The sequence below is a fragment of the Ambystoma mexicanum genome, chromosome 2q (genome assembly GCF_040938575.1).
Source record: "Ambystoma mexicanum isolate Mex_15411 chromosome 2q, UKY_AmexF1_1, whole genome shotgun sequence".
Taxonomy (NCBI): Eukaryota; Metazoa; Chordata; class Amphibia; order Caudata; family Ambystomatidae; genus Ambystoma; species Ambystoma mexicanum.
The window spans coordinates 463617756-463642916 of NC_090924.1; the positions used below are offsets into that span (position 1 = coordinate 463617756).

The following is a 25161-nucleotide window of genomic DNA, read 5'->3' on the forward strand; positions in this document are numbered from 1 at the left end:
CCTTTCAATTGCACAATGGAGTAAGGAGACCCCTGATGCTGATTTGATTACTGCTCAGAAGGGGGATCCAATTATTGGTAAATTTTACCAGCACCTTGAGGACCCTGAGAACTTTCCCCTGACGGATACCGATTACATTGGGAAAGAGGACCTAAGAGTGTTGATGAAGTGTCCAAAAATGTTCCGGATCCAAGACGGTTTGTTGGTAAGGAAATCCAAAGCTGGCCACGATCAGTGGGTGGTTCCTACCTCATTCCGAAGCCTGATGTTAAGTCACGCCCATGATGCGGCCACCGCCGGTCATAGGGGGTTTCACACAACACTGGAAATCTTAAGAGAGGTTGCATACTGGCCACACATGGGGCAGGACCTCGACCAATACTTGAAGGGTTGTCTTGTGTGTGCACAATTTCAGCCATCATCCCTCACGCACCGGGCGCCTTTACAAAAGAGGGGAATGACACTGCCATGGTCAGATTTACAAATCGACTTTGTAGGCCCTGTGATTCGCTCGGCTAGGGGGAATAAGTACATGTTGACTGTGACATGCTTGTTTACCAAGTGGGTGGAATGTCTCCCAGCCCCAAATTGCAAGGCAGAAACTGCAGCTGCCTTGATGATTAACCACATCTTTTCCCGTTTTGGTCTACCTCAAAGGATTGAGTCAGACAGAGGTAGCCACTTCACCAGTGAAGTAATGACAAAGATGTGGGAGATACTGGGGGTCAAGAGAAAGCTGCATATTTCTTATAGACCAGCTTCTTCTGGGGCAGTAGAGAGATATAACCGAACCATTGTGAGCATATTAAAGAAGTTTGTGGCAGATTCTGGGCCAAGTTGGGATATCCGATTACCTCTGGTCCTAATGGCCATCAGATCTACCCCTTCATCTGCAACCAAAATGTCACCATTTGAGTTGATGACTGGGCGCAAGATGGTGCTTCCTCAGCATTTGCTCTATAGGACCCAAGAGCAGACACTGATAAATGCCTCCACTACTCATGAGTATGTGGAGAATTTAAGGAAACACCTCCAACATGCTTTTGCTTACGCTCAGCGGAATCTAGAAAGATCGGCTGATAGCATGAAGACCCATTATGACCTGAAAACTTCCAGGAAGGAATATCAGGTGGGGGACCGGGTCTATCTATACAACTTCCAAAGGAACCAGGCCAAGCAGCGCAAATTTTTGCCTACATGGAAGGGACCATTCGAGATCATAGACAAAATCTCCCCTGTGGCCTACAAAATCCACATCCCCAAAGGTCCTTTGGCAGAGGGAGAAGACAAGTGGGTCCACATAAACCAGTTGAAATGTTGCCAACCCAGGCACACTCTGCAACAACTGGAGGAATCCTCTGGAATCCTAGCGGGTACTGTCTCAGACTAATTCAGTTCCAATCATAAAACATACCACATCTAGTCTCTAAAATACTGTGATTTGCATGAAACTGTCTCTTAGTTGTACTGTTTTTTTTTCAAAATAAGAATGTAATGTTTTGTTATGATGAAATGCATATGCTGCCCCACTATCTCAACAGTGGTGGAAAAACGTCTATGAGTAGGTATTGCCGCTTTTGCTTTATCATCCTAGGAGAGATGAAACCATGGAGAATGACCAAGGAGGACGATCCGGAGACCGCGAGCAGAGACGCAACGGGCCCGGGGTACCGCCCAATATTCCCATCAGGACCGGCGAGGAGAACCGATCGATCAGTACCGGATGGAGGAAAAGATGCTGAACTGTGCCATCTATTGGAAGAAGATGAGGAAACATCCCAGGTCTTGCGAGTCCCATTCGTGAAATAGAATGGCCATCGCAAGAGGGGGGCTTGTGGGATGTATTTACCCATGCATCCGAGCCCTACCTCAAAACTGTGCAGTACCGACATGAAAAACATCATGATGGCCAGAGCTTCCCAGAAAATGCACAGGGAAATGCATGAAGAATAGGCTGCCACTCATTTTTGCCGATGTTATGGGCACAGAAGGACACTGCCTAAAACCACCATTGGACTACCCACACAGTAGTCTGAAACCATTGGGAATGGCAATGCTGATTGCCAAAAGCAAACCCATAACTGTTGGGAATTCATTTTCTTAAATCCCAAAAAGGGGTGCAGTACCAGTACTCACCACTATCCAAAAGCCGGCATTTTAAAACAACACCAGATTTTACTTTTTGCAAAACTGAATAAATGAACCCAAAGCAAGCGAAAGAAAGACTTACTGAGAGGTGGATCCAATGTAAAGTTATATTCTGAAGTGACTTGAAGGTGTATAACAAGACTGGCTGAGCTGTGGATTTCAGCAGTTTAAGTAAATTTGGACTGAAAGACACTAAAAAAAATCTAAATGTTTAAATTGACTGAGTGACCTACCTTTGAGTGTCACATAGGTTGCAATTGTTTAAATGTCATAGTTTTAAACTTAGAATCAGCCTTCTAGCTGCATATGTGAAAATGTTTAGTTTTATTTGAATGCAGAAACTGGGGAACAGAAATGACAGCTTAAAGAGATTCCAATTTGCCTGGCAACTACCCCCATCAGGAGTGAAACTTGAGTCACAGCTGTGTTCCCAGGCCTAGCTGCCCTTTTGCTGCTCACACTAAGGATATGCCATCTATCTGATAATTGAATTACCTGTGCTCTACAGGAGCTCTGAACAAAGCCTGTCTTGACTCAGGCAAAGGTTTTATTACAGCGGTCGTAAAATGTAGCTTCCTCTTGGCAGAAGCTGGGAGGGGCACTGCCTGTGAGAGCAAGCTGGCTTGGCAGAACTGGATAAACCAGTATTTCTACCTTGTGCTGAGAGGAAACCACACCCCTTTGTAGCCAGAATATTGTTTAGAAAAAGATGAATAATTCATAGAGCGGACATGTGAAAATTTTATAAATGATACCATAATTCTTGTGATTTTTCTGCCCACAGTTTAAGAGGTTTTTAGAACCGGTGGTATGTTCAGGGGGGTTTTAGCGGAAAAGTGGATATTACTCTAAATGTATGCATGTTAAAAATCTGAAACTTCATCAGTTAATGTCCATACTCCCTACGCACATGTATGTAAAGTTGGGTCAATGTCAGAAATTGAAAAATCAGTTAAAAAGTCAATTATGTGCCATTTCTGAATGCAAGCTCTTAGAAACAGCAGATTTGGACAGAGACATGGCTAAATTCAGCCACACCATGTATATGTAATTTCAAGCAACTGTGTAACTGTGAAATATGTCTTTTATTATCAAATATAGAATGTGTGCAATCTGACAGAGGAGTGTCCTATCTGCAAGCCATAAAATGACATCCCTCTGACTCACAGTTCATTCCCCAATCAAGTGGGGAATGGAAATTTGACCAATGACAAGTGAGAGGGGCGAGTTTAGTTATGACCAAACACACACACCCACTTGCAGAACATATAAATGGACCACTGAAACTTAGGTAGAGACCTTCAATTCCATTTGCTGCAACGCACTCTGCCGGACCATACAACATCCAGAGATCCAGACTTCAAATTCATAAACCTCCAGAGAGCCAAACTACAGACTTCAATCTATCCAGAACTAGAGACCCAGACCAGAGAACCAGAGAGAGCAGACCCAGATCACTGTGAAGTGCAGAGACCAGAGGCGAGTCTAAAACCCTGACCAGATCCGTGATGAGGCCCATTTCACTCAAGAATATAGTGTGAGTACATAGCAAAACTGTGCCGAACCAATCTCTTAGTTAAAATAATATAATTCAAGCTATTTTAATCTAAGTAGAACTGCCTCCTAACTGTCACCTGTCATTTGTAAAGCTGTCACTTGTCATTTTCTAGTTGCAAGCTGCACTTGTCATTTTGAGCTTTTAAAATTTCAAATCTGAAAAACGACCTTCACAAAATCGCTCATATCTCCGCGACCGTTTGTGCTATCGCGGAACACGCATTCGCGAATTTTGCCGCGATTTGCAAATTTCTTCACGTGTAAAAAGCTGCTGCTGCTTGCCTTCAATTTGCCAGAAATTCGTTTAACCTGCTAACTATCCCTGCATCATTGCTAGTGTGAGCCTGGACTAATATTAACTAGATACCACTCACCCTGAACCTCTGAAAGTGAATTAAAAGCATTTCCAGCATATTTCTCATCCATTGCTAGCACATATCAAAGCAATTTGGGCCTGTGTTTTCAAACTTCTGTAGTCTAAGCTTGCTGGGGTGAACTGAATTACAGTTGATTGCATTTCTGAGAACTGTGTGCTTCCTTCCATTTCCTTGCATTGCATCAAAGGGGGGAGGGGATTGCCAGAGAAAAGTGATTACATTGTTTTGTTGAAATCATATTGAGTATTTTCTGTACTGCATTTCATTCCACATTGCATCCATTTGAAACCATAAAAGTATTGTTGCTACCTTATCCATTTCATGTCAACTCCTTAGTGATTATCAAGAAGCGTGTTAGTGCCAGATTCTCCGTTGTTAATCTTTATCATATCAGATTAAGTGTGATATTCAATTATTAATTTATTATAAAGTGTGATATATATATCTATATTGTTTAAAGTTTCAAATAAACCTTTTAACTTGCAAAACAGAACTACTTCTTGGCTCAGTGGGGTCAGGGGGATTCCAAGAGAGGGGTGTTATATAGGGGTAGTCATCCAGAACGCATGAACTGGACATAAAGATATATCAATAAGGGTTTTCATTCAGTATTATAGACTAGGCGTTGACTTAGCTGTAGTGTTGAATTGAATCCTCTTACAAGCTGACGTAATTAGAGACAACATGAATCCCTCAGTTCCCCCTCCTCCTCCTGTAGCGGGCGATTGTGAACATTGTAAAAATACACAAACATGCTAGTAGCATTAGTATTTCTAAAACCTGATTATGTTTCATTAGAGGACTTTGATGCAAAAGGCTTGCACTGGTTTAAGAGTTTTTTCTCAGGTATAAGGTGCAGGCAAAAGTGAGAATTTACTTTGGTCTCTTGGAACACCAGAGGCCATTCTCATTTGATAAAAGTGGGGGCCTTCTTTAACTGCCTTACTGAAATGTTCAATGTTTAAGTTGAAGGAAACATGGCTGTGTACGAATTCCTATGTGGATGGTTATGCGTTATAACAGCTGGAGGCAAGAAAAGGCCTAAAGGTTCGTCCATATGGAGGATTGATTAGGGGGGTTCGTCAGGAAATGTGTTCTTCCCCGATATACCCTCTCGATGCCTGGGGAAATGTGCTTGCAGTCGAAGTATGGGTTACAGTGCTACCTAAAGATTACCTTATGTTAATAGTTGTATATCATCCCCAGGTGGGCATTGCACTGCTGAAGTTTTTGATTATGTGGATACCATTATAACAACTGGACAGCGATATTGAAAAGGACATGATATTGCTGCGAGGGGATCTGAACGTGCAGTGTGGCAAATCCACCTCCAAGGGAAATTACAAACGTATTGCCACTAAAAGCACATTTGAAACAAATATTGTGAACAATAGCGGGAAAAAGTGGATGAGGTTCCTAGAGGATTGGGAACTGTCAACTATAAATGGGAGGATTCTTAGTGATAACCCTGGGAAATGTACCTGGAAATCAGGAAATAAGTGGGCCACTTTAGACTACCTATGCAGCAATTCTGCCCTAATGGAGGTAGTAAAGGATTAAAGTGTGCAATACCTCCTCCAGTGACCATTCAATGATAAAACTACAATTACTACTCCCCACACTGACATCTGGTGCAAGGGGCCCTGGTATGCTGAACACAAACCAAGGGGCAAACTGCCTTCGGTGGTCGGCTGCTAACATACACAAGATCTGTAGGGAACTGTACTGTAAGGTGGAGGCCGCTATAGATGTCACCTGCCCTCTAACAGCTGACGAACTTGAGTCCTGGTTAGCCCAACTTGCACACAGATTTGGATCCGTTAAGGGCAGCCTTTTGGTTTCCACAGACAAGACGTTTATTCGTCCTTAAGATCCAGCCAATCCAAAGGCAAAGTGGAACCTGCACAGAGAGCTAAGGCAAATTGGCAACAATAATGATCCTGTATTATTAAAACTGGCTGAGGTTAGAAAGATAAAAAACCTATATCGAAACTGGTTGAAAGAAAGACACTTATCAGGCCTTAATGAAAAATGCAATGTATGATTGGGGCACTGATTAGTGGTAACTCCAGATCAATGTGGAGGGTGCTAAAGTTGGCTACGGGTGAATCAGCTTCTAGGATGTTAAATCCAATTCCTGAACTGACCTGAGTGTTGTATACTGAGTCCAGAATATTCGATCCGCGGAGGGAGGACCTGATAACAATTCAATGAGCACAAGCATGGCCCTTGCAATTTAGCACCGAAAGTGTAAGGCAGCTTATCATGAAGCTGAAAAATTCTAGGGTGCCTAAGCCAAATGAGCTGGCCTCTGCGGTACTGAAAGAGGATCCTGTGCTATGGTCAAGAGTACTTGTAGCACTATTCAGTAAGGTATGCAACACAGGCCCGGTCCGTGTATCGTGGAGGAGGTCCATTTTGGTTCCTGTGCATAAAGCGTGTGATCGTTTACTCCCAGAGAATTATCGACTGTTGTCGCTCCTGGATACCACCAGTAGGGTATTTGCTTCATGTGTTCTGGACCACCTCCAAGCATGGGCTTCCCAAAATAACATTCCTTAGCCTTTTCAAACTGGGTTTCGCCCAGGTTTTAGCACCAGCCACAATATTTGACTGCTAGACACTTTTATATCTCGTGCAAAGTCGAGTCAGGGTTTGCCATTGTACATTGTGTGTCGACTTTAGGGTGGCGTTCGATCAGGTAGATCGCAACATCCTCTGGACACAATTAAGGGAGATGGGCAGCCCCCACTGGATATTGCAAATAGTTATAGTTATGCACTCTGATACAAATGCACAGATTTGTCTGAATGACGAGGGGTTGCTTTCTAATCCAATAAGAATAAATAGAGGTGTAAAGCATGGGTGCATGCTTGTACCAATTCTTTTTAATCTATATGTTGCGGATCTACCTGCCCGCCTGGCCTTAAAAGTCAAAATGTCCCCCAAAAATTGCCTCTACCCCTGTGTCTTCAATGCTTTACGCTGACGATTTACTTCTCTTGGATCAGCTATTCACGGGAATGAAAACAATGCTATGCTGGTATCCCCAAAAAAAGATAAATAGACCTATGTTAAACACAGCCTGGGGCACAATTGAATATACAGACTCAACAGGTAATTGGGGCGCCTGATGGCTAATGGCTTGGGATACAAGAACATAATAGACAACAAAATAAGGAGGGCCAAACAGATTACATTACTAGTACGGAGCATTGCAAAACAATATGCTGGTTTTTCACTCCGGGGTATACTCGTTCTCTACCGACATCGGTTCTGTCCACCTGTATTATATGGCTTGGAGGCAGTTTGACTAAAGGATGCAAAATGGTTGAACACTTTCGAGGGTTTCTTTTGGTGCACCATCTTGGGTTTACCTCATTCTACCCCAACAGAGTACATCCGTCTCGAGGTAGGTCTGCTTTCTTTGAAGGCCCTGCTACTGAAACATAGAGGCAAACTCTTCCTGAAAGCTAAAGCATCATCAATGTGCCTCCCCTTAGGAATTATAGGAGCTAACCTCAATCTATCAGCTACAGGTAAAGTTGGCGATTCTTTCACAATGCTGATGAGAGACCTTTGTGATGCTTTAAATTAATTGGTTCCCTGATTTTGAATGATGCAGTCACTTCCCCACATTAAGGGGGGTGTTCAGGTAAAGGATTGTAAAATGTGTTTGGGGGAGAACTATGAAACCCTGATGAAGTTACATAATTACCCACAGGCTATGCAGGTGAAATCTCAATTATTTTTTTGGACGCCATTCTTTCTCCAATTTTAGATTAGAATTAAGAGCTAATCCTTGTAACATCTAAATATTATGTCAAACGTAATGAAAGATTTACTGTGAAAGTTTTATATTGTTATCCTCCAAGACTTGTGAAGGACTTTTTAAAGTCCAAATGCATAATCTTAATTGTATTTAGCATAGGGACTAAAATCTTGTTCAATTATTAATTGTTATGTATTTTACTGTATGTTTTAATATATGCAATGTTTGCACAATTCTTATTTTATATATTTGTGAAAGTTGTAACTGTAAAAAGATTTGAAAGGTTGATACACTCAACCAACCAAATAAATAAAAACATTAAAAACATTATATCTTTTGAAATGCCCAGACCCAAGGGTGCGTAAATTTCGATTGCAATTATGCACCAATCAACTGCCGGTACGGGCAACCTGTGGGACAAATTACCCTCAGAAGAACGTTACTGCTGAATCCGTCAGGTATGGTCTAGTAATGAAACTATAAAGCACCTTCTGACAGAATGCCCGAGGCTAGGCCCCATATACAAGACTATTTTAGGGAAAATTACACATAACTAGGAGTTACTAAAAATCGCTGGAATTCTGGGCTGCAGATTCTAATGCAATGCATATATCACTTCATAGGGTGTGGCTGAACATACTGAAACATTTGGAGGAAAATTGTTAACAACCCCTTGGTACTGCACTTCTTTTAGGATAGAATGGATTTGATTATATTTTAAGTGGATAAGTATCCAAATATTATTTTCTGTTTTAGAAAAGTTTTAGAAAGGTATGCCACAATGAATTGATATATTGAACTGAAAGTTGTAAAGTTTAAATATGATATGTGATTTGATATGCTAATGAAATGTTGTTTGTTCATTTAAGTTTTCATTGTAAAAGCTTCTTTGAAACTAAATACAGTGTAATAAAGTATAATTATAGGGGTTGGGATGGGTAGGAGTGGATAGGGGTCATCTGCTGCGGGAACCCCCATTAAAACAATAGTTCAAAGAAATGATTGCAAGGTCATTTTCATATAATTTCAGCAAAGTAAATTGCCATTTTGTAATTTACTTACCAAGGAATCACAGCAGATGCCAGCAAAAGGCAGTTGCATTAGGAAAGTCAAACAAATAGTGAATCCGTAAATAAAGCCCAGGCAGCTCATGAATAGGCATTCAACATTCTGACATCAAGTGAGGGACTCCAAGATGAATTAGTCTTTAAAACAATAGCCACTCCACCTCGTTTTTTACTGGTTTATTTTGTGCTAAAAAATGTTTGTGCTAAGATATTTACCCTGTAGGGGGTGTGGCCAAGGGGGCGTGGCCAAGGGGCCATGTTGTAGGACGTAGTTCCTGGTGCTCATGCAGATCCTACATGATCCGAGGCGTAATTGTTGACAAAGCTGAGCGTTTATGTGCCAAAATCGCGGTGATGACTTGTGAGGCAAGTGTGCTTTCAGGAGAACGAGTACGGGTGCAATAGATGCAGAGATGACCAAGCGCGACCAGCTCTAAGTGCGGGCGACGGATGGCGGTCCTGGGCAAGGTCTGCTGCGTGACGTGTGTGGACAGTAAAAGTCCTGATATTGGCCGCACCAGTGAGGACATACATGCTGTACATTCTAAGGCTCCAGATGTGCAAAGCGAAAGTGAGCAGGGCCCTGGGAGCGGGTTGGCGCCTGCTGACCCCTGGCACAATGAGAAATACAAAGGAGGCCTCCTTCCAGCACGGACCCGGGGCATGAAGCAACAAGAGCGGATTAGGAGGCACAATTAGCCCAGGAGGGGAAGATGGCAGTGGCAAAATCAGTAAAATCAATAGAAGATGTATCCGTTCTCCGGTAAGAAGACTGTGAGGGCCCCAACCTGCAGCCAGGCGAGTGGACTGGAACGCACAAGCACTTCTGGTCGGGCTGTGGTCTCCGAGGACAGGGTGAAGACCAGATCTGCAACATCAGCGGCGCAGGATGTGACCCTGGGATGGTAAGAGAGATCCAGAAGGAACGACGAGGCCTGCGTCCCCTAAACCTCTGGACACACGGTGAGCCTGGTGCACACAAGAGTGGGCGGAGGTTGGGGATCCACCAAGGACAATAACCTATTGGAAGATGTGCTGAACAGGAGGACTAGTGAGGTGGGCAAGTTGGTTCGGGGAGAGCAATCCTCCCCTCTGTGGAAAAGGGACTTTGGGCCAGCAGGGACCCACAGTCCAAGCTAGTATTGCACAGCCCCTGTGCAGGCCAGAGAAGACTCTTAACGCTGGACATAATAACTCAAAGATGCATGCCAGAGTACGGTGGTAGACACTGTAAAGAGCTAGTGTGGTGGTGGACTGGGACCGATAAAGAGTGATTCTGGATCCAAACAAATAGTAACGACACAGCACACCGTATTGCCGGCCACCCGGGACACAACGGAAAGCAGGAGATGGCCAATTGCACGTCTGAAAGATCTTGCAACGCCTGGAGAGGTAGGGAAGTCTCTGTCCCAAAGTAATACATGACCCAACGGGGGCCCCGACTGAATGGTGCAGCTCCACCACACGTCAAATGTGAGAAGAGAGATAGACCGCCGATGGTGCAAGAGGTACAGCTGTAATGAAGGCAAGAAGTGAGAACTTCAGCACTCATACCAGGGTACAGAGGCAACAAACAACTGGCGAAGCATGGTAGAGACTGCCAGCGACCACTGCATGTGCCACGAAGGACACTGATCATAGAGGGAGCATGACGTACGCCCAAACAGAGTGAACCACTTCCTGAGGGTAGATAGCACTCTGGTTCGCTGAGAAACCAAAGAGCGCAGTGACACTATTCAAGCAGTCATGTCATCCAAAGCCAACAAAAGCAAAGGGAAACAATCCTCCATAGATACGTTTGCTAAGCCTGCTCAAGCAATGGAAAGCACGAAGGCAACGACTGCAGAGACCCAAGGCACAGAAGCCCCCATGGAGCAGAGACCAGAACATTTTGGAAGCCATTGCAGCTTTAAAGGCCTCAATGGAGTTCAAGATTGATGCGATCAGTATTGATGTAAACCTCCTAAGGCAAGATGTGAGGTTGTTGGCAGAACGCACAGGCATACTGGAAAAGGAGGTGCATACAAATAAAAATAATTGCAGTGAGAGTGCCAAAGAAGTCTCTGTGTGCAACAAAAAATACCGAACCTGGAGGCCTGAGCTGAGGAAGCAGAAGGATGAGCCAGGAGAAACAATGTGCGAATCATTGGACTCCCAAAAGGAGAGGAAGGCGCAAACCCAACAGACTTCATTGAGACTATGCTGCTGTGGGAAATAGACCCAGGGGCCCTAACACAAGGCTTCACGGTGGAGCGAGCGCACAGAGCTCTGACGAGAAGACCGTCACCCGGTGCTCAACCTCGGACGATAATAGCCCGGATACTCAACTACAAGGATAGAGAGAAAATCCTTGAACATTTTCAAAGGGGGGCACGATCCAAAGGGCATCGGCTAACATCAGGCATACCCGGACTATACATTCTTGGTACAAAAACAGAGAATTAATTATACAACATGTCAAGAGGAGATTGCGGAATGCGAACATTAAGTACGTGTTGCTGTACCCGGCCAAATTGAAAGTCTTATACAAAAGCCAAGCAATTTTCTTTGAGACTCCAGAAGAGGCGAGTAAGTGGATAGATGAAGCGAACCTGATGGACAAGGCAGAAGTTCAGTCAAAAGGTGAAAATAACAAACGGGAGAGAAACGCTTAACCAAGGTGCAATTATGCAGACATACATCTATAAGACATTATCAAGCACAGTTGTAATGGAGGGAAGATACAAACGCTGTTACAAGAATGTTTAACTAGCAGGAACCATTAGTGTCGAGCCTCACGAGGACCGCACGAAGAGGAATTAGCCTATACCCATACTAGATTAGATTAGTTAGGATACTAGCAGTTACATAGCCTCCTGCTGCGCCCGGTACTAGTGCCTGGGATAAGGGTGGGACGCAGGAATGCCTGAGCCCCAAATATGGAGCTGGGCAATTGTTGGGAAGGGGGCGACAAGGAAGTTGAGGTAGTTAGAGGGGAGTTGGCCTACACATACGCACAGGGGTGGCATAGTGAATGCAACATGCAAAGAATGAGAACGGGAACCACTAGATGCGATGGGTGAACTTAACATAGCAACCTGGAACGTCAGGGGCCTGAACAGCTACAATAAGAGAAACAGGATAATGGCATATTTGAAACGCCAGAAAATAGATATAGCTCTCCTGCAAGAAACACATCTTACTAAGGAAAAGCAAGATATTTTAGCACGGAACTGGGGTGGTGTGAACCTGGGCTCAACATACTTAGGGAATGCCAGAGGGGTCCTTATATGGGTAGCACCGACTGTCCCTTTCAAGGTCATCCAGACCTTTCTGGACACAGATGGTAGGATGATAGTACTACAGGGAATGGTGGAAAATAGGCAAATATTTGTGATTAATACGTCTGCACCAAATCACGATACAGCAGCCTACTTCAGATCCCTATACCCCAAGATAAGCTTGAATTGGGAGTGTACGTTGATATGGGGGGGGTGATTTTAACTGTGCGTTGGATCCAGCAATAGATAGATTGGATAGTAAATTTACGCACCAAGCTCGTTCAACTGAAGCTTTAAACACACTCTTACATGCATTTAAGCTGGCTGATTTATGGAGGACTATGTGCCCACACGACAGAGTATACTCTCATTATACGACTCCCAAGAACCTCTATATGAGGCTGGATTACGTTTTTGCGGGAGAAGAAACCCTGGGAGAGTTCATAAGGGTGAAATATAAAGCAAGAGTCCTCTCGCACCATGCCCTGCTGTTGGTTACGTGGAAGTTCCCCCCTCACCCCCGAGCTAGGATTCTGACTTGGAGACTTAGGGTTTAGGCACTTAAGGATACCTGGTTTTGGGAACACTTGAGGAAAGAGGTGAAGGAATATTTTGAGCACAATATAGGCAGCATAGAATCTGCAGGCAAACTGTGAGAGGCCTTTGAAGTACTGGTGAGAGGGGCAGCCATAGTGCAATCGAAAGGGATGCAAGACATTACACGAGATCTACAAAAAGCAGAAGGTAGACTAGAAGTCATAGAGCAGTCGGGGGATAGGTCCATAGAGGGAGCTAAGGAGGTCTCCCGCCTGCAGCAAGAATGTCAAGAATACTGGAATAGGCTAAGCAAATTGAGCTACAGGAAATATGTGGAGAGACAGCATGCGGAGAGGGACAAGCTCAGGGCGCTTGTTAGCTTGCTGTATAGAAATTAGAGTAAATGCAAGACTATCAGAGCGATTGAGGTACATGATGGAGAATTATGTTAGACTCAGGCCGGATGAATAAATGTTTTTATGATTTTACAAACATTTGTACGAGGAAACCTCAGGGTGCCACAAGTCAGAGATAGAAGAAGCATTGTCAGAGATTAGTCTCCCCAAACTAAAGACGAATGAGAGAGACAGGCTGGAAATTCCCATCACTATAGAAGAACTAGAGCACGTGATTAAGGAACTACCGACGGGCAAAGTCCCAGAAGCGGATGGGCTTCTCAGTGAATTCTATAAAGAATATAGGACGGAAGTCCCAGCTCCACTGCTAGTGATGTTAAACGAGGCGCTGGACATGGGCAGGCTGTCCGGGTTCTTGAGAGAGTCAATAATTGTCCCCCTTCTAAAGTCAAACAAGCCGGTTAAGGACTGTAGCTCATACAGGCCCCTTTCATTACTGAATCAAGATGGGAAGATTCTTACAGCTTTATTGGCAAACAGGATTAAGCCGGCCATAACCAAATTAATACATTCAGACCAAACGGGATATGTCCCACACAGAAATATCACAAATAACCTGAGAAGATTACACCACATAATAGATTGTACCCAAGGAGATACACAACAATTGATGGTGGCGTCACTCGATGCAGTCAATGCGTTTGACTCAGTCAGATAGCCTTGGCTATTAGTGGTGTTAGAGAGGTTCGGTTTTGGACCCATGTACATCAAATGGGTGCGATTGCTGTTTACTGAACCAATAGCGAGGGTCAAGACGAGCACAATCATCTCAGAACAATGGCATTTAAGCAAGGGCACGAGGCAGGGATGTCTGTGGTCTCCAAAGCTTTTCATCTTAGTGTTAGAGCCATAGACGGGCTACTGACGTGCAGAATATGCTGAGGCTGAAAAAGCCACACCGGGAGGGCAGCATCTGATCTCATTGTATGCAGATGACATGCTCCTGTACCTGCAGCATCCCGAGACGAATTTGAAATACATCCTGGATGTGATGGAGCGCTATGCGGCCTTGTCAGGAATAACAATCAACCCACAGAAGTCAAGTCCGTTCCCTTTGGGGAATATACTGAGAGGCCTGAGCACAACCTGCCGCTGCTACCAATTAAATGGGAGACAAAATCGAAAATTCCATGTCTTTTTGGGCCAGATTGCCGTTGTCCATGATGGGGCAAGCAGCATTGCTGAAGATGATGGTGCTGCTGAGTCGTCTTCATTATTTTGCAAATGTCCCATTTGTGATACCGAAAGCGGTTTTCAAGAGGCTTAATATATGTAGGAGCTTCCTATGGCATAATTCGAGGTGCAGTGTGGCACTGTGGAAGCTTCAGAACTTGTGTGAACAAGGGGGAATAAAGGTGCCCAATTTTGAAATATATTTTGTTGCTAGCCAGTTGCAATTTGTGGCCAAATGGCTGGCTGATGAGCATACACCGGAATCACAGTTACTGCAGGCAGAGAGTGCTCTGTTCTTTCTGAAAGAACTGATATGGATAACTGACCCTCGCGCAACCCGTCTGTCCTGGCTGTTGAGGCTGGGGTGCGCAATGTGGCATAGAGCCTTCCAGTTGCTGGGGAACACTACACTGTATTCCCTACAGATCCTGATTGTTGCACTAGTAGGGGTAGATAAGCAATTGAGGTTAAATGTCAGGAAGTACTGGGAACTAAGGGGGTGGCAACGGTGGGAGATGTGCTAAAGGAAGGGTTACCCAAGGATTTTGGGGAACTGATGGAAGATACGGGGATACACCGTGGGCAACACCTTACGTATTCCTGCCTCCTGAAGAATTTTAGACGCAGATGGCCATAGACTGAGGTGCCCTTGCAGGTAGACAAGACGATAAAGGCCTTTTATGATGTATCAGAAGGGCGACATGAAGTCTCAAGGATATATGAGTTATTGATGTCCAAGATGGGTTATTGCCAACGAGACAAAGTTGGGAGGCAGACTTGCAAGAATCAGTGCCAGAGGCGATGTGGATGAGAGCTAAGACGTACCACAAAAAGGTGTCTAGAGATGCACAATTAGAATTGATTCAATTATATGTTACACATAGGGCATATTTGACCCCGAACAGCTAAGTTTAGCCAGGCAGCAGTGCAATCATGCCTGAAGTGTGGAGAGGTTAACGCAGATCTGGTTCATATGTTCTGGGCCTGCACTGGGATCAGAAAATTCTGGGAAGAGGTGGCCCAAGTGTTAGCACAGGCGGATATCATCCTGGATATTGGTTGCCCCTTAGGTTGTCTGCTGGGGGCTTCACAAGGCCCAAGAGGGCAAGACATGCGAGTAAGCCTAAGGATTTGGCATATATACTTGCAAAACACAGGATAGCGATGGGATGGAAGGCACATGCGTGGCCAGTAGTGCAGGTGTGGTGACCTGTAAAAATGGCCAAATGCAGAAACTGTGGTGTGGCAAGGGGCGATGGGTCGGGACACGGAACAAGGAGAGTGGGGGCGGATGTCTGGAGGTTGGTAGCGTATCTGGCCACCTCTGAGCAGGGTGCTATAATCCGTGCAGGAGGAGACTGATGTCAGGATGGTCGCAAGTATAGAGTTGCAAAGAGGCGGAACCACTGTGTGCGACGTAGGCCAGGGAAGGGGTGGTGGGATTTGGGGGGGTGTGATAGGCAGACGGTCATGACTCAATGTTAAATATGATGCACATGATTATGCAAGTCTGTAAATTACTATGTTTTGTAAAAAATAATAAAAACTGTTAAAAAAAAGATATTACCCTGTATTTTTAACATACTGATATTTTGTTAAATACATAATTTCCAAATATAGAAATAAGATTGGTTATTAAAAATATTTTTTTAATAACAGAAGGTATTTAGCAGATGTGCCTTTAGAGTTTTATTAAATATAGTTTTGCATTTTTTTCATTTCATTTAAAAGGCGAGTTGATCCTGGTTAATGTGCGGGGGATTCAAATTGAACTGGTTCTCACCTATTGGGCAGTGTTGCATTTTCTGTAAGAAAAGAATTACGAGGATGCTCGTAATGGGGTGAGGTGATCGATTGAGTATGATTTTGTTTTTGGCATAAGGAAGCAACAAGGCATGAGGCTTTGAGGTCCAAAAGGTGACAGACTGGCACAGAGAGGCTGGCCTCTGGCGTACCAGCGGCATGCCCACCACATGCATCTGCCATATGGACACCCTTGCATGTCCTTCAGAAGCCAGTTCTGGAAACCATTCATAGGCCGGATGACCACAAATTGTATTGGAATAATCAGATTTTTTCTAGCAAGAGAATCATCTAATAGTGGTAAAATGAACGTATATTTCATATTACTATATAGTTCATTATGTTAACATTTTATTAGAAAAAGAAAACATATAAAGAATCCTGAAGAAACAAGGCCTTTTCGCCAGTCAATCACTTGTAGGTACTGCAGCCGAAAACAATTTACGAGTAAAAGTTTGTGGAACTTACCCCCATGTTTTCCCATACTTTTGGAAACACTGCATGTCAAATTCGAAGACACCCTGCAAGAAAACAGTGGCGGATTAGAAGGGAAAGAGTCTGAAGAGCATAAATAATGACACAAATTTTTCATGGGTGTAGTAAAAGTGGCCTAACTTAACTAATAAAATGCACACAGGACAAGTCTGCCTGGAAACCTTGGAATTGATAAGCCTAGTGGGAGGCAAGGGTTGGAGATTGCTCCAATTTTTAGATGCCTCTTAATTTGGATCCTAATGGTTTTCGTTTGAAAGGGGAAAGGCATAGATCAGCGGTCTAGAGGAAAATACATAAACCATCTGCAAAAGTATAACTTGGAGCTCACATTTGTGTGGTTGCACCAAAATACATGCAAAAGATAATTCTGCACTAATGTCATGATAGCGTGTGGATGAGGGCATGTTCTTCCCGGTGGGTCAAATGTCTTAGGAAGGTATTAGCAACACCACATCCATTAATAATTGTGCCAAATTCCAAGTAGCAAAAGTCGACTGTGCCAGCAATAAAGAGTCACACTGACTCAGAGTCACGCGTGTTTTTGTTAGTCCTACATTGTGTACCAGGTATTTAGAACCAGCATGGTCACAGTTCGACACAATTTGTTTGTAATCATTCCACAAATGTTTAAAAAACTCATTTTATAACCAGTTGATAGCATCAGAACACTCGTCTGATCCCCTCCGTGCGCACCTTCCTCTCAACATAATGGTAAGCACACTCCAGAAAAAGGGTCTTCAGGTTACTACTTTTCTCTACTATGCATCATTAGGGATGTGAGGTGGGGGAGAAGAATTTGGGGCTTGCAAAAGACGATCCTATGTAATAAAAATGTTGTTCAAAAAACCTGGACATAAAGAAGTACAAACGAAGAGGTAGAACGAATTCATTTACATTAAAAGTAATGTAAATCGAAAAAATGAAAACATTTAAAATGCAAACAGTAAAAACAACTACAACTATTTTACTTGTTTTTTTCTAATAAATGTGTATGTTGATTTAAACATGTGCTATTGCATGTGTATTGATTTAGTTGAATGGGAGAGGGCGATGCCGGATTCTCACCAGCTCAACTTGCACATCTCCTTCTACATGTACCCATGCTGATCGATGAAGGTATCGTTTTCCAAACTAAGACAAATATCCTATTCAGCCAAGCAACCTTCTTCACTCTAAACCATAATCTGCTGCCCCCCCCTCTTCTCCTCCTTCCCCATTTTCCTTTTCATCACTACAGACCAGCCACAGTGCCAAGAGACCACTAGAGTGGGCCAAAGGGCTTTCAACTTACTTCTGATGAGAAGTCCTTTTAGGCCTTAGCACTTAGAGACAATTATTTTGGACACACACTATCTGTATGTGTCCAATGAGTTATTTTATAAATGTATCTATTTTCATTAAATATTTAAGCTAGGAAATGTTTTGCTTCATTCCATTTTAGCATAGTTATTTTTAGGAGATCTTAGTTGTACCCCTTTACTTACATTATGCTTCATTTTTGTGGAGTTACTGTTTTACTCCATAGACAAACTAAGCACAGGCATTAGGCACTAGAGAGGGACTGGATGGAAATATGGAGGAGGAGGGCATTTCCCCAATCTGGAAAAAGTCAGAGCACCATTAATTGCCTAGGTTACGGCTGCGATTTTTGGACGAGTGACTAAGGAGTCCCAAATTAGCATCACATATTCAGCCTTTTTAGTGAAGCTGCGCAAACGCTTGATGCATGTGTGGCCAGTTCGTATTGTATCTAGCTCTCCCAGTGAAGTGAACTGCATCTGTGAGATCTGCAAGACGGAGAAATGGATTTTACTCAATTCAAAAGATTTCCAAATACCTTTTCCTTTTAGGATTTCAGAAGAGAGCTGGTAGGGTAAGGGGTTGTGGGCGTGCGGTGAGGGGGTCACACACACTGCCTGAGTATTTGAACCATGATACATAATCCCCTTCCCGTTGGTCACTTAACCATTTGCAGAACAACTGAACTGCTCTCCAACCAGTATTAACCTTAGAAACAATTGTCCTCACTCACTTTCCGGTATTCATGAAACGTTCCAATAAACGGCAGAGGCTTTGGTCCAGGAACACCCAGTTTTTTAAAAAATCCATAGGGCCAGGTACCATACCTGAAAGGGAAAAAAGAATCAGTCAGGACTTAATGTTGAAAGAGGGATATGATCCACCGCCAACAGAGTCCAACCAGAATGCATATCTGTACATATCTAGAATGACTGGAGATGTGTTAATTGTCTGGCTTTTTCTGCCCTGTTTACTGTCCTCAGCTCCTTCCACATCATGTGGTATTAACTCTTATATCATGAAAAGGTAAAGCACCACAGCAGCGTGGCAGCTTCAGCTATGCATATGCACCACAGCAGCGTGGCAGCTTCAGCTATGCATATGCACCACAGCAGCGTGGCAGCTTCAGCTATGCATAAGCACCACAGCAGCGTGGCAGCTTCAGCTATGCATATGCACCACAGCAGCGTGGCAGCTTCAGCTATGCATAAGCACCACAGCAGCGTGGCAGCTTCAGCTATGCATATGCAATTTGTAGAATGATTGTTGGGGAGAGCAATTTCCATTTTCAGGGAATCTACAGAAAAAGGTCTTGTGTCCAATGAGACCATTTAATGTGTAAAAACCTTTCATATACATCCATGATAAGCACGTGCTGACAAAGAACCAATGACGCAAACTCAATCAACACCTTCAGATGACTGCTACAGGCTGAAATCCCCTTCAGTGAAACTGGAATTGAAAGGAAAAATTCAGAAACATAAAAGCAGTTTTAGGTGAAAATCATCAGAATAACAGACTTTCTAGAGGAAAACACCCACCAACAATAGTCACAAAAAAACACACCCAGCGGTAATGGTTTTTCAGAAGAAACATCACCGGAGAGAATTGTGGCCAGTGCTGCGCAGGGAGAACCCCACAGCTCAAAGGCGGGGGCAGGTAACCTCTGCCCCATGGCAGTCAGGACAGGGAGACGGGTGTGGGGAGCCAAGAGCACAGAACACGTTAACAGTGCACAACCCCCCTCTCCCTGCCCGTTTCATGTCACAGCCGGCTCCAGTCCACAAGACGTTGGGGACAGGCAGGAAGAAAAGGCAAGGCGGGAGCAACACCTTTGCCCCGCTTACCAGTGAGGTGCCAAGCACCCAAGGGTAGGCAGGCAGGAAATAGGTAGGGAATAACAATAGAGAGAACCTGGGGGTGCAGCATGCCGTCAGCACCAGCTGGCTGGGGACTGGTCTACACAGCCCCCACAACAGGCACAACAAAGCCCAGGGACTGCCCTGGGTTCCAATATAAGGAGCTGCTGAGCAGCAGAGAAGCAGAATCCAGTTTGGGACCCTGCATGGGGACCCAAACAAACAAGTACTTTGCTCACGCAGAGTCTCGCTTCTTTTTCCCAGAATCCTCCCACCCTAGAAAATGGGATGGGAGAAGGAAGACAGGACACTGTACGGTGACCACACTGTCATGGGACAAGGAAGACGGCTCAGGCCAGAGGGTGCAACCTCAGGATCCTGTGCCCAAAAGTACATTATATTATGGTTACTGTGATTATGATTATCGATTGTTTATTACAATAATGATGTAAAATAAAAACCCACTGCATTTTTATTTCCAAACATTTACCCAATGTTGTCGTATTTTACATGGGGGGAACCACGGGGGTATATCTATGTTTTGGTTTATCAACTGACTGCATCTGTGTCCACTGGTTATAAATGGGAAGTTGGGTGCAGTAGGAAAAAACTCAGAGGCCTAGAAATTATTATGGGGACCGCTGACGTGGTTTCATGTATAGTTGTTTGATAATCTTTCTATGGCTTTTAATAGCCAAGTAAATGTGTAATTGCATAATGGTTGTCATCCCAAAGAGTCCTTTTGGTTCAAAAAGCAAATGTCAACATGCAATCCAATTCTCACACTAGAAGAGATAAGAGGGGAGTTATAAAAACACTTGTGGATACCATTCATGGTTACTTTAACCCTTTTGCAGCGTGTGGGTACTAAATCTTAAATTTTAGAGTTTGAAGTAGTTAGATGGATTAAGAAGATATCCACACACTTTGCTGAATTTCTATTTTATCTTTAATGGATCAACCTATTATTTTCATTTCCTTATCTAAAGAGTAATAAACCAAAGTATAGGGTGATTGTATAACACAATGTCACCAGGACAGCACTTTCCCAATCTTGGGCTTTGGTTAACAAGTCTGCATTCTGGGAGTTGTAGCCTTGGTTGTTAAATTCAATGGAACAAATTGGACCTAAACATCTAATTCCAATGATGAGCAAGAGTAAAACTCGGGGGTCGCCTAATCAAGCCTTATTTTAAACTAGCTGGGGTACCTGGCGTTGCCCGTGTCGTGGCCGAGTAGTGTCTCATGTGCCTTGGAGGATATTGCTCTTGTCTTCACTTCAGCAAGTCTTGCTTCAGTTTGCTCTGCCATCCCATTTGCCCTGGAGAAAGTTGCTCTTGTCCTCTGGTCGGCCAGTCGTGCTGCTGTTTGTTGTTGTGTTTCAGAAGCTCTTGATATTGATTTTCGCTTTGCATCAGATGGAGCTTTTCGTGCGGCATGTTTACGTCACTCTATGGCTTCAGCACATTTGAGAAAATGTCCAAGAAATATTGATTGATTATGATGTCTTCTCGTGAATGAACTTAAGGAAACTGTAACCTTGATATTTCCCATATTTGGAGTGGCGTGATAAAACATTTTTATTTTTGTAATTCCCTTTAAAAATGCTTTAATAAACACTTTTGAACTGTATACAGTAGTAATACATTTCAAGGGATAACCAGCACATTGAACATTTTGCTTCAGACACTTTTCAAAATGTTGCCTCCTTCTAGTACCTTCTGTAGTGAATTGGGGTGAGTATCAGTAAATGAGGGTGCCTACGCAGTGAATTTTTTGCATCCAAACTTAGACTACGATCTTGGCCCAGACCAAAGAGGAATCCATGCAAAATTTGGTCGACGTGGGTTCAACGCTGTGGATTTGTATAGCCAGACAAACATACACACATACATACATTCCGCTTTACATATAAAGATGGCAAACACATAGACACTTCTTGCCACGGCTTGACTATGCCCGTTGCAGAGATGATATACTGGTATATGATGTACACAATCCTTATTCCAGAATCACCAATACAGGGGCCAGTGCAAAAACAGTGTTATCTTTGACTTGCTTCTGTGTGGAAAGATTGTCGGTCAAGTAGTTTTGGAACAATTGTCCCATATGTGAATAATGTATTTATTCATTGTTGCTAAGAGCATGAGCATTGCGCTGGAAAGGGATTTCGAGATATCAACAATTAATAACTTGGTGGCCATTGTCGATCACGGTCATCCTGCACTCCTTATGTTGCTCTATCTGTCGGCCGCGTTCGACTTGGTCGACCATGAGCTTCTGGCCTCCAGGTTAAAATCTCTGGTTGTGGTTCCGACTTGGCAACGCAATGGCTGGTTTCCTTCTTAGGCCCATGTGTCCCCCGAGTTGCACTTCATGATTCCTCCTCCTTTCCTAATCTTCTTACACAAGGTGTCCCTCAGGGTTCTACCTTGTCACCTACCCTCTTTAATATTTACATTCTTCCCATTCTTCTCCTACTCGATGACCTGGGTGTCTTGTATACCAACTATGCTGATGACACCCAGGTCATCCTAGATCTTTCTGGTACTTACTCATCTGATTCTCAGGCCATCAATGCCATCTATTCCACCATTCATTCTTGGATGGTTGAAAACTCTATGGCTCTTAACACAGGCAAGACTGAGATACTCATTGCTGCCTCTAGTCATATGCAGATAAACCTCTCTCCTGAGTAAGTTTCCTTTGTAATCTCTAATGTCTCTGTTCCTGTGGCAAAGACTGTCAAGACACTGGGCGTTACACTGGATTCTGAGTTGACTATGAGGCCACACGTGGCAAAGACTCCTGCCTCATGTGGCTGGATTAACAAACAGCTGGCCTACCTTCGCCTGTACCTTTCTGTTAAAAAGATGTCCACTCGTGCCTCTGCCTTATTCAATTCAAGATTGGACTATTGCAATAGCTTGCTCGCTGGTACTGCTCAATCCAACTTTTCTGCCCTTCAGGTGACACATAATGGGGCGGTCAGAGCAGTGCTGAGCATCCCCATCAGGCAGTCCATCAACGTTGCCAGGAAGAGTCTGCACTTGCTGCCAGTTAAGCATCGTGTCTCCTTTAAAATTCGTTCACTCACGTTTAAGTGCTTGATTCAGACAATGCCCAGCTATCTGGGTGAGCGTATTCACAGGTACTACCCTACACGATCCCTGAGGTCTTCAGGTCAGGCCAGATTGTGCCAACCCAGGTTTCGTTCAGTCAAATTCGGAAAAAGCATCTTTGATATTCTTGATCCTACCACTTGGAATGCGATTCCATTGGATCTTAGAATCATCTCATCTCAGGCAGTTTTTAAAAAGAAATTAAAAACCTACATTTTTAAGCCTATCTAAGCCCGTTCCGTTGTCTCTGCCTACTCCTCTGGTCTTCGATTTCCTGACTTTTGCTTGTTTTTATTTTGCTGTCTGTCTGTCCCGTGTGCGCCTTGAGGCCTACGGGCGATGTGGCGTATCATTCAAGAATTGAAATAAATAAATAAATAAAATAATATTAAAACACAGTGCTTCTCAATCATATTAAAAAGCTTGCTGGTATAAGGCAGACGGTACTAACCTGCTTTATATCCTTTCTGAATGCCATCCATTCAAGCACCAATACAAACTGGGAATTTTCAGATTCAAATCCATCAGCTTCCCCTATGGAGCACACCTGGGATCTGAAATGCTGATAATCATCTTCAATAACTACATGCCCCGCAAACCCGAATGAACAATCCATACAATACCCTCTTCCATGTGTACGCTGATGTTATTAAATTCCACCTTGACTTAAAGGATGTCTCTAGCGACCAGCACCAAATGGTAACGGGCTTGACTCAGGGTCAACCCTAGATGCATCAAATGCTGTTTGACTTGAGTGGCTCAATACACAAGATTCTGCTTAAGGGTCCTGTGGCACCACAACTCTGCCCTTTGGCTTTCCAAAACTATTTGGAGCACCTCCTAAGTAAGTGCAGGAGGAACTGAAACCTTTTGATGTTTGGCCATGACCAGTCGCTCACATCATATGGGAATACACTGACCAAAAATGTGTGTTTATCCACATCTTTCCCTTGTGTATCCTCTCACATCTGCAATTATTCCACAAAACAACCTTCATTCTTGCGGTACTCATGCCATCTACATAATGTTGCCATAAACATAATTGGTCAAACCTCAACCCTTTGAAATCGCCAGGCTTCTCTGTTCACAAGTGTGTATGTTCCTCTGATCTCAGCATCCTCACGCTGTTCGTGGATGGTTCATCCATGCCTTTTGTCCTGTTGACACATTATTTTCATTCATCTCTGTTTTGCATTACATGCCGGGGCTTGAGCACCTGTTGTCAGATGATCATGTAGTCCCACTCCGTGCATTGCTACTGAAAATAACACCTGAACTTTTAAGCAACACACTGATGGCCATAAGAGGCATTCAAAACATTTAATGGGACTGGTGTTGCGGCAAGTTTCCTCATACGAGATATCAATGAGGCAAGGCAATTTGGGAGGCTGGAGACAGGATTCTATTGTGCACGTTTATTTTGGTAGAAATGTGCTCCCAACATAGGAGTCGCACCATCGGCCTCCAGAGTCCCTGAGCAACTGCTGACTACTGTGCTTCGAGCAGCGCATCAGACAGGGGCATTCAAAGGAAGCTCCTGCGTGACCTGCTGCACGAAGTACAGTAATCCTGGGACCCGCAAGACCATAACCATAATGTGCGGGCGCAGCCACACAATAGATACCCCCTCTACACACCTTCCCCCTTAACCAAACATGCGTAGCACAAAGTCCTTGAATTTGCTTGGTAAGCATTGCAACCTCTCCCCACATCCCGGATTCTCAGCTTGAACTGACCGTTCACCAGCCACTTGCTGGCCGCTTACATCCACAGCATGATGATCACCATTGAAATGCAGACGACTCCTCACAGTTGCTTGCTGGACCCACTTCGGGTCACTTGACACTTCCACTCCAGGATTCTCACTCACTTGCAGTCTCTCGCTGAACTGACACACACACCACAGGCACCTTATTCCTCCCTAAGGTGCAAACCAGAATGCAATCTACAGGCAACTCCTCGAGCATCGCTCCACTCCTTTTCTTCGCTTTGCTCTCAACATCATGACATTTCACAGGTTGGCGCATACTCTATTTGATGCCATCATCCAACAACACCACAATCCCCATCACTTTCACCACCTTCTTTGGAGGGGACAAAAATGGATCCCCTGCCCTCCTTACTATAAGGTTCTTATAACTGGGTACACAAACTGGTTACTTATCCACACACTTCCTGCTGTCAAACTAATTCTTACAACTCTCTTGATACTTCTCTGCCCTGCTGATCAATTCCTCCCTATTTACCTTGACAGAACCGGAGGTTCCCAGCCATTC

General features: G+C 43.9%; 1 protein-coding gene across 3 annotated transcripts in view; it reads right to left on the bottom strand.

Annotated features, from left to right (window-relative positions):
* The window catches only part of LOC138569529 (cytochrome P450 3A21-like), a 542158-nt gene that overhangs the window by 373254 nt on the left and 143743 nt on the right, over positions 1-25161 (bottom strand). For 2 of the 3 annotated variants that reach the window (XM_069647584.1, XM_069647582.1), the window contains exons 2-3: positions 18638-18731; positions 16579-16631 (exon numbers count right to left, since the gene is read on the bottom strand). In XM_069647584.1, the coding sequence (XP_069503685.1) occupies positions 16579-16631; positions 18638-18731 (147 nt within the window). The remainder of the gene's footprint in view (positions 1-16578; positions 16632-18637; positions 18732-25161) is intronic. The other variant, XM_069647583.1, reaches the window with a different exon arrangement.